Source organism: Hippoglossus stenolepis, chromosome 7 (genome assembly GCF_022539355.2).
Source record: "Hippoglossus stenolepis isolate QCI-W04-F060 chromosome 7, HSTE1.2, whole genome shotgun sequence".
Lineage (NCBI taxonomy): Eukaryota > Metazoa > Chordata > Actinopteri > Pleuronectiformes > Pleuronectidae > Hippoglossus > Hippoglossus stenolepis.
In genome coordinates this window covers 16237500-16248049 of record NC_061489.1, presented here as the reverse complement: position 1 = coordinate 16248049, position 10550 = coordinate 16237500, and the positions used below count along the sequence as shown (strand labels likewise).

The 10550-nt window shown below is 47.2% G+C and overlaps 1 protein-coding gene across 1 annotated transcript; it reads left to right on the top strand.

Moving 5' to 3' along the window:
• Window positions 1-2820: 2820 nt before the first annotated feature.
• On the top strand, window positions 2821-9936 carry si:ch73-233f7.1 (uncharacterized protein LOC100537710 homolog). The gene is made up of 5 exons (XM_035162355.2): window positions 2821-5696; window positions 8368-8426; window positions 8608-8735; window positions 8900-8918; window positions 9057-9936. The coding sequence occupies exons 1-5, from the start codon at window positions 3174-3176 to the stop codon at window positions 9358-9360; spliced, it is 3033 nt and encodes a 1010-aa protein (XP_035018246.2). The 5' UTR covers window positions 2821-3173; the 3' UTR covers window positions 9361-9936.
• The last annotated feature ends 614 nt before the right edge of the window (window positions 9937-10550 follow it).

The window sequence follows — 10550 nt, the reverse complement described above, 5'->3', positions numbered from 1 at the left end:
TGTCTGTATGTTTAAAACGTAATGTTTGAGACTCTTTGATTATTTAAGTGACTAAGACTATAGACTTGTCATCCTCATGAATCTGCAGTGCTTTCACTGAGTGGTTTTCAAAGTGTGGAGGAATGGCAACCATCATCCCAGAAGTCAAGGGCTGTTGGCCACTTAATGATGATTCTATATTTATCAAGTAAGACAAACAAAACGTGTATTTCCATCCATTGCTTTTTAATGGGGGCCCTTCATTTGCTCGCCACCTTGTTGCTGACACACGTCTCTAATAACATTAGTCCTTATTTCCAGGCTGTTTTATATTGTCAGGCTGTGGCCAGTAGATGGAGCTACAAGATCACGAATGAAATCCAAAATATTCAGTTTGCACACTTTCAGGTAAATCGAACACCTTATACCTGATCACTTTAAAAAACCCTTGATGAACGAATGGAACATATTTTTCTTTATTTCTAAGCATGTGAATGAATAAATGAACTATTCTAACATAAGGTGTTCATCCACCTGGTCGCCACCTTGCACCTTCTCCACCTGACACACACTCTTCAGAGAGCGGCGTGAGGGGGTCAGGGTCAGGTGGCTGCTGAGCGGTGGTTCAGAGGAAGTGTAGGCCGCCCCTCTCTGTCGGGGAGCGGGGTGAGCGAGGCGGATGAGAGCGGCCTAATGCTCCGTGTAATGCATGTTAATGTAACAGGCACACAGGGACCGCCGGCCGGAGCGCTTTGGGATTATTTATCACAAAACATTTGTATTCTTCCGTCGGAGAACGCTTGATCCCGGATAGCTGCACACTAATCCTTCACTCCGTTAATTAAAAAGAAGGGGAAAGCAATGGAACTGGTGCTGGTGATTTTTTTTCCTTCTTGTCCAGAAATGTAATCATTTCTGGAGAAGCTTAACCATCTGCTTGAGGTTAAGTCTGCAAGCAGATTGTGTTTCCTGCTTATTTAAACCTGGGGATTTTTGTTTCGTGTTTTTTTCTTTCCTGAAAAGGGGAGGGTGGCGCATTTCAGGGGCTGTTGGCTGTTGGACAAATAGGTCAGGGACAACTTTAGTTCCTATAGGGAAAGCACAAGTGATATTTGATAGATGACATCTGATGAGCATTTGATAGCACTGCAGTTTCTGCTCAGAAATATGTTGTGCCATTTGTTATCCCCCTGTGAAACGCCAGGCTGGTCTGGAATGATCAACTATCCCCCCCTCATCCCCTGCTTCCTGAAGGTCTTATTCTCTTAACTGCGTAAAAGAGAAATGTCAGACACAACCTCTGTCTCTGAGTTGAAGTATTCCCACTTGTCCCGTTTGACTGTTTTTATTCCAAGTGAAAATATCACAACAACATTACGCATCAGTGTCGCTTGGTTCCCCTGATCATTCTCACGGACGCGGAATGCAGAAGTTCACAGGTTTAGGGGCAGTTAAACAGAAAATGTAGCGTCTAGTCTAAAAGGAAATGTTGCCCATAGGATGTAGAAATAATTGTTTCTTGTTCTTTCTCTCTCCCCCCGTCTTCGTCCCCCCCCCTTCCTAACAAGCCCAGCGCTGCCTGGAGGCCAAAGCTGTGTCGTCAGTCCCAGAAAGACACTTTCAGATTTCAAGCCACCGTCTTACATTAGGATGCCACTCGTGTCTGTGCGGAGACGAACCCGAATTCACAAAGACATCCTTTAGTCCCCCCCCACTCTCTGGTTCAGCGGTTGTCTAACGGATCAGGAATAACGGGGGACACATCAAATCTGGACAAACGTGTGTCGCCCTCTAAAGATGCCTGAGCTGTGGCCGTTGTCCTTAAATAACAGACTGGTACTCAGTGGTAGGTCTTTGATACTGAGGTCATTTATTATCTAAATGTTTTTTTCCTCAAAACACCCCCAGCACCCATGCGCGCTTCGTTCTGCTATTGTAAACACATCACCTCGGCTGTGTGGCATTCATCTAATCCCAGCTATAATACCTGATTACAGACAAGTATGATTAAGGCTTTATGACATTGCTTTTATGTTGATTGTGTTGATACATGTTCGGGCCTACTTACGTGAATTACAGTCGTGTAATGCCTATTTGTATGAGTGTATCACCCACTCGTGATTGTCACTACAATCGTTTTAAGCTCCAAAAACGTCTCATTTAAATATTGATTAAAATTGAGTGCTCGGACCAATCAAAGATTCTTTTTGAAAAAACCCAAATTTCGCGTGTGATGATTAATTAATGTGGGACTGTTTTTTTTTTGCAATGTGGGCATTCATCTTCAAAGGGCTCTCATTAAAAAGCATCATGGAATCCCAGGAGCCTGCTGGCACTGGCCACTGCCCGTGTGAGGCAAAGCGAAAGAGGCCAGGGTGTTTTGTTTTCTGCATTGGAACATGTAATGGTAGTGTCCCAGAGGGGTAATTCTTTTATTCTGAAGCTAAAATGGGAGTTGTAATTCATCAAAGTACTAAAATAATGTGAGCTACCACTGCCACCCTGGGCAGTGTGGTCACCGAGACAAATCCTTGTCCGTCCTCATCTGTTAAATGCAGCCTAGAAAACGACACCCACAACACAATTTGTCCCCTAATCCAAATCTGTCTCAAACGTCTGGTGTCAAACTTACGCCTTCTCGTCTTTTTAATAGGTCAAAGGAATAGACACGAGGATGCGAAAGGGTTAAACGTCTACAGTAATTAGAGTCGCACTTCGCGTCGGCGTCCTCCAATACGGAGCATGGAGAAGCTACGTCCACCCCCTCCGTCCTCCACCCCCACCCCTCTGTCTCCCTCTCTCTCTCTCTCTTTCACACACACACTCTCTCACAAACACACACACACACGCCTCCCCACCAGCTCCTCCGAGTGTCTAATACACTGGAAAATCAAAGCGCGAGCCTCCCCCGTTCACACACCACCGGTGTTGCGCTTGGAGCACAACACACAGAGAGAGAGAGAGAGAGAGAGAGAGAGAGCGAGAGAGAGGGAGAGAGCGGCGCTTCCACTCTCATCTCTTGTCCCCTCAGCTCAACTACCCAGTGAAGTTATCTATAAACATAGATGTTACAAACTTATATGTGAAGATTCTTTGAACTGGGGCCAGGATCTGCTTCTGTGTTTACTTTTCTGCTGAATGGCCCCATGAAGAGAAAGATGTCCTGGTGAGGTGATTTTACGCACGCCGCTGAAATGGATCGCAGACTCTCCAGAGGCAGTTGGGTGCCGGTGACTGGACTGGTTATATGTCTGCTTCTGTGTGCGTGTGTCGTGGACCTGGTTCTGGCGCAAATTCGGTACTCCATCCCGGAGGAGCTGGAGCATGGAGCTTTTGTGGGCAACATCGCCGAAGACCTGGGCTTGGATGTGGCTAAGCTGTCAGCCCGTCGGTTTCGCATCGTCTCCGGCGCAAATAAGCAGTATTTAGAGGTGAACTTGGAGAATGGCATTCTCTTCGTCAACGAAAAGATAGACAGAGAGGAGCTGTGTGAAAGAAGCCCGAGCTGTTTTTTACACTTACAAGTGGTTATTGAGAACCCATTAGAACTATACAGAGTGGAAGTGGAGATTCTCGATGTGAATGACAACTCTCCTAATTTCCCATGGAGCGAGTTTAACCTCGACATCACAGAGTCGGCGGCGCCCGGCTCCTGTTTCCCGTTGGAGAGCGCACAGGACCAGGACGTGGGCACCAACTCTCTGCGCTCTTACCAGCTAAGCGCAAACGAGCACTTCATACTGAATATCCAGACGCGCAACGATGGGAGCAAGTTTGCGGAGCTCGTGCTGGACACGCCACTGGACCGGGAACAGCAGAAGAGACATGAAATGGTTCTGACAGCCATCGACGGGGGGTCGCCGGAACGCTCCGGGACGGCGTTGATAACTATCATAGTGTTAGACGCCAACGATAACGTGCCCGTGTTCGACCGCTCAGTTTACCGGTCGAGCCTGGTGGAGAACGCAGCGAGGGGGACGCTGGTGCTGAAGCTAAACGCCACAGACCTGGACGAAGGCTCCAACGGAGAGGTGACCTACGCGTTTAGCGGGCACGCACCCCTGAAGGTGCGAGAACTGTTCAGCGTGGACCCGTACACGGGGGAAATCCGAGTGAAGGGCATTGTGGACTATGAGAAATCCAGTGTCTACGAGCTGTATGTGCAGGCGAAAGACAGGGGACCTTCAGCTGTGGCAGTGCACAGTAAAGTGCTGGTAGACATCCTGGATGTGAATGACAACGCGCCCGAAGTCATCCTCACATCAGTGTCCACACCTGTCCAGGAAGACGCGCCGCCGGGCACGGTCATAGCTGTTATCAGTGTCATGGACCGGGACTCTGGAGAGAACGGGAACGTTGACTGTCAAATTCCGAACAACGTTCCCTTTCAGCTCCATTCATCATTCAAAAACTACTATACTCTGGTGACAAGCGAGTTTCTGGACAGGGAAGCGGTGGCCGAGTACAACATCACCCTCACAGCCCGCGACTTGGGCTCTCCGTCGCTTTCCACCAGGAAAACCATCCTCGTCCAAGTGTCTGACATTAATGACAACCCCCCGCGGTTCTCTCAACCTTCATACACAGTTTATGTGACCGAGAATAATGCCCCGGGCGCTTCCATTTGCTCCGTCACTGCATTCGACCCCGATTCCAACCAGAACGCCTATCTGTCTTATTCTATTCTCGAGGGTCAGATTCAGGGCATGCCCGTGTCCACTTATGTCTCCATCAACTCTGACAACGGCAATATCTACGCACTGCGCTCTTTTGATTATGAGCAACTTAGAAACTTTCAGATCCTGGTCCAGGCGCAGGACGCTGGTTTCCCCCCTCTCGCCAACAATGTCACAGTCAATGTCTTTGTCTTGGACCAGAACGATAACGCGCCTGCTATTGTATCCCCGCTGCCCAAAAACGGCACCGTGGCCACAGAGGTGGTTCCACGGTCAGTGGATGCTGGGTATCTGGTTACCAAGATAACAGCGTTAGACGCAGACGCGGGGCAAAACTCCCGGCTGTCCTATCAGGTATTACAGGCTACAGACCCGGGACTGTTCAGCGTGGCTCTGTACACAGGCGAAATCAGGACTATACGCCGGTTAGTGGAGAAAGACGCAACAAGGCACAGACTGGTAATATTAGTCAAGGACAACGGGCAGCCGCCGCTCTCCGCCACCGTCTCCATTGTCCTCACGGTGGTGGACAGCGTGCCCGAGTCGCTGTCAGATTTCGGAGACCTCACTCTCAGCCCACAGCCCCCCTCCAACCTCGCTCTCTACTTGATCGTGTCACTGAGCACAATATCTCTAATATTCCTGGTGGCTATCATCGTGCTGGCCGCGGTGAAGTGCTACAAGGATAGGGAGACCCACAGCGGGTACAACCTGCCCCCGTTCGCCTGCTGCTGCTGCGGCGGGTTCCAGCCCGAGCCGCCCCCGGAGGTGTTCAAAAAATCCAACCTCAACCTGCAGATTTCCTCCGCGGCCAAAGTGCCCACAAACTGCATGGAAGTGAACGGAAACAGCAGCCTCTCGCAGTCATACTGTTATAAAGTGTGCCTGACCCCCGAATCTGCCAAGAGTGACTTTATGTTCCTGAAGCCGTGCAGCCCCGGCAGCACGCCGAGGAACAACGAGGCGAAGAGCGCAGAAAACTCGTGGAACGCACAAAGCCGGAGCGCATCTGTGAACAACGGAGCAACTACTCCCAATGAGGTACAGTCAAATCAGAGTATAGAAAAACACCCTAGGGATGATGCTGCTCGTGTAAATGTAACATTCTCACTTACTGTCAGTGTTAAAAATCAATCTATCTGACACGAATCTAGACTGTGACATTCGCTCATGAAGGTCAAATTACGCATGCCAGACGAATTTGAACCCAACTTGAGCAAAGCCACGATTCTCTATTTGCTCTCTGGTTAATAACAATCTTACACGGTATCTCGCCTCCAATGATTTTTATAATTATGGCAGTCATTTATCCCAGATGTGCTGGTTATGGTGATGTTTTGCTCTCGAGAAAATGAACAGAGGCGACGTGATATTCTATTCTAATTGACTTGTTACTGAAAGTGTAACGCTCCGTTTTGCCAGGAGCATATGCTGTGCGCACATACCGCGTCTTATCATCATCTGTATGGAATGAGAGATATCAATTACTGCGTGAGAGGAAGATGAGATATGGTTCAAGCGGACTCCTCTATTCAGGCAAATATCTCCAGATGTCTCCCTCACATATTATTGATTTAAATGTGTGAAAAATGATTTTCAAATAATAATATTATCATTCATTTTAACTGAATCATAAAAGGTCGTGACCTGAGAGAGTAATGATGTCTACATCATCCAGTGTCATTGCACCATGCGAGGACACACACACACACACACACACACACACACACACACACACACACACACACACACACACGCACACGCACGCACACGCGCACGCACGCACGCACGCACACACATACACATACACATGCACCCAGTACATATACCTGGATAAAAAGTCAAGGTTATACACATGATGAACAAGGTGAATGGCAGCTGTTTCAATTCATCAGCCCCGGGTTCAGACAATTCTTGTTCGATCAGTCGGGTTTGCGACACGCCTTCTTGCTCTCAGACTAACACTACAGGACAGATAACCTCACTAACTGTGCCTCAAGGGCACAAGCGCGGCCGAACCATTATACTACACACAATGTGGCGTGTCACAGGGGAGGGGGGAGGGGAGGGGGGGTACATTATTGATGAAAAATGGCAAATGGACGGTTTTGGGGAGACAGGGAGGACATCGAGAGGGAGGGGGCAAGGAGAATGACGGGGTGCAAGGACACGGCTGGACTGAGACGTGGGACGCCTGTAGATCGGATCCGGCGTTGTCCTCTGAATGTGAGAAGAGAGAGGGAGGGAGAGGGAGAGGTAGAGGTAGAGAGAGAGAGAGAGGGAGAGATAGAGAGAGAGAGAGAGTGGGGAGGGAGAGGGGGAGAGAGAGAGAGACGTGGTTTCACATTTGTCGAGCAAGGACGGGGAAGAGGAGGGGAGAAGGAGGGGGAGGAAGGAGACTAGGAGACGGAGGATTTACGGAGGCAGGCTGTCTACATCAGTGTTTTCTAATTCTAATAGACGGGGCAGCGGTGCGTAAACGTGCGCGTAATGCTCATTGTCGTCTGCCTGTTTCCATCATAAGGCGGAGGCGCAACGACTCAGAGCCCCCGATACCAGACTCCTCCACCAGGCACAGTGAGAAATGTCAGCCCGGTCACTGGCACACACTGTACACCTCTGGCCACATGAGGGATTTCGAGGTCACGGTGATTGTGCAGCCCGCAGCTATGTGCTCCTCCAGGAGGAAGTGTCCTTCCTGTCGTTAATTGCCTCCTCTAATTCACCCTCAGCGCATGAGCACGTGATTCGGCGCGAGGTCGTCAGTGACACATTAAATCTCAAAGGCAAATTACCATGAAAGCATCTGAGCGTCACACGAAGCGCACATTCCTGTCTCCGTTGATGAAGTGAAGGTGAAATAAGCGAACAACGCGTCGAGTCGTGTACGACAGGTGCGTGCACGAGCGTAGGAGTGTAGCAACATATGCGTGTGGAGCCTTCTTGGGTCGTGCGCATCGCTGCGAGGAGCGCAAACTTTTCAAGGCTGTCTTTGAGACTTTTAATTAAAAACCTTGCTCGAGGAGCATCAGGCAAATATTAATGTAAAAATGATGCATAAAATCCACAAAACAATGACGTGTGTAATTTTCTTAATTTCCTCCCTGGCACGGTTTCCTTTGAAGATTAGGATCATGTTTCGTTTCATCCCGGTGGGGTCCTAATTGGTTTTGTGCGCAGTTCGCGAGGAGTGTATTTTGAATACCGATTCTAATAATACGCTTACGTCGCATTCTCCTTGTTAACAACTTTAGGGGAATTCATAGAGCGTGGAATCCATACTATGAGACCCAAACCCGGGATAAATATGACTCTCCTTCACCCCCTCCCTCTGCTCCACAGAGGATAAAAGCACAACTAAGTGACAGACGAGTCGGAGCTGAAGGCAACAGCACCTCTGCTCTTTAAAATAAAAAAAGACTGTTCTGCCAAACGTCCACAGGGTGGCAGCCACGACCCATCAGAAAACAGCCATGTCTTCATTTCAGGACGAACACGTTGATGGACCTCTGCTCATGTCGATTATCACTGACCTCTACTGATCCAAGAGGGCGGAACCAAGGATTTCTGTTTTGATTGAAACTTAGACTTAGGAGATACAATTCTTTAAATAGACCAGAGCAGTCAAATTGTGGCCATGTGTGAATTTACATGAAGATTTTATCATTTGTATGAATATTAAATTAAATTCTTTCCTCTTTTCTTTCTGCAGCTAAAGCAGCCAAACACAGACTGGACTCTGACAAAAAACCAGAACTCCTCCATAAAAAGGTACATTTTCACCCGTGATATGTGCATGTTTTTAATGTGAAGCAACATTCTTAGTAAATACTATTTGAACACATAAAGTACCTGAATAAAAATCCCTTTTCTTCAATTTGATATAATGTAGATGTTGAATTTAAATGTAAGTCAAGTATTGAATCACAGACTGGGGTCTTTTTTTTCGTAGTTACAACTCTATCAACATGGATGGCACCCTGATGCGTAAGGCCATGCACGCAGACCCAGAGAACTACGTCACGTCCATGGCACCTGGACAGTACTGGACCTGGGGTACTCACATGAGAGGCGTGAAAGGTGAGACAGGCCGGACACAGGGGACCATAGCTTTCATCAACACATTGTATTTACACCGCAGTATATAAAGGCACATCTTCATGGCTTGATGTAATGATATTTTGTTTTTCCCCCTTTCTCCCCCTTCATTTTTGTTGGTAATGTCTTTCCTCACCTTCACTTAGTTGGGTCTCTTCATTTGTTGTATGTCACTGTTTACCTGCTTCATTGCAAAACACTTCCTATAAGATTCTTAATGAAAATATCATTACAGCAGTAAGTCAGTATTGTATAGTCTAATCAAGTATTCGCTTCTCCCCTCCTTCCTGCGTCACTCTACAGAATACAAGATGTCTCCATCAACCAGTGGGGTCACCTCTCGCCCCTGGACTCCTCGCTGCACACCTCCTCCTCAGCAGCAGCAGCCGCCGGCGGTGCCCCCCACCCCCACACACCCGCCCCTGACTACCACCACAACGTGTACATACCCGGGACACCGTCGGGCTTTTGCACCCTGAGGCCCACTGTACAGCGGAGTGAGCTGGACGTCCACAACGCCTTCTCCACCTTTGGCAAGAGGCGGCGTATGCAGATGTCCCCCCAGGGAGAGGCTGCGATTATAAATAATGACTTGTACAACGACTGACTTTTAAATGGCTGTCTGACAGGATGATGAAAATGATGGATAACCTCATGTGAATACAGAGCAAGAGACCGTTCAGTATATAAATTAATGAACATATGATTTACAGCTGGTATGAAAGATATACAGGATGCGCAATTCACTGAGTAATAGAAATAATGAATGAACAATCCATATTGGCTAAAATGCTGACGGGAAATAAATTCTAATAAAGTATTTATGTGATAAGTCACTGCAACATAGTCCTTGTATGTGTCTGTCCATTATTATTTTTATTATTGTTATTATTTAGACAATCAAACTCGAGCAGCGGTTACATCCAAAATGTTTTGAAAAGCATTAGCGGACAACAATTTTGCACATCCTAATGAATTTATATTTCTAAGTTCAATCAATGAAAACATTTGCTTTATTTTCTTTTATATGTTTGGTTGCTAATAGAGCTTGCGTGAATATGACAAATAGTATCATAATGTATATGCAAGCTGCAACTTGACGCAGGCTACTGTAAAGATGGGGGATTTCCCCCTCACGTGTACTGTATACATTTATGAAAATAAAGTATTTTTTTTCACCTGGTCTTTTTATGTCTCTTGAATATGTGTGGCCTGCTGTGATTCACAAAACTCATGGCCTTACATAACCCACGCACCCAAATACAGATTCGGTTGATCTACATGCACAAAGCATTTAGATGCAAGTTTCCTAGATCTATGTTTAATTAGCTGGAGTCAATTATTTTGTGGTGAAAAAGTTCCACAGCTATACTCTTACAAGGGTGAAAAGCTTTTCGCCTTGGTAAGCTGTTTTCCACAGTGAGGAATAAACATAGTAAAATGCTAACATATGCTAATTGGAGTGCTTGCATTTCCATTTGCCCGCAGAGAATAGTGGGGTTCATTAACTGAACAAACAGGACCTGCTTTCTCGAAATATCACTTTAATTAAGACCACCAACACGAATGCAAGCGTTTGAGGGGGAGGGGGATCAGCTCCAAATGCCACACCTGGATGTGAGCGTGAAGGCCTGTGGCTTTTCTCCTCTCCCTGTGCCCTTTTACATCTGACTTCCCAGGGAATTAGTTCCTCCCGTGGTTAGAGCTGGCCACTGGCCAGAAATGAACAGCGTAATTAGGTCATTGTATGGTTCAGATTTAGAATAATTCGGTTAATAAGGAAACTGGGGTCCACAG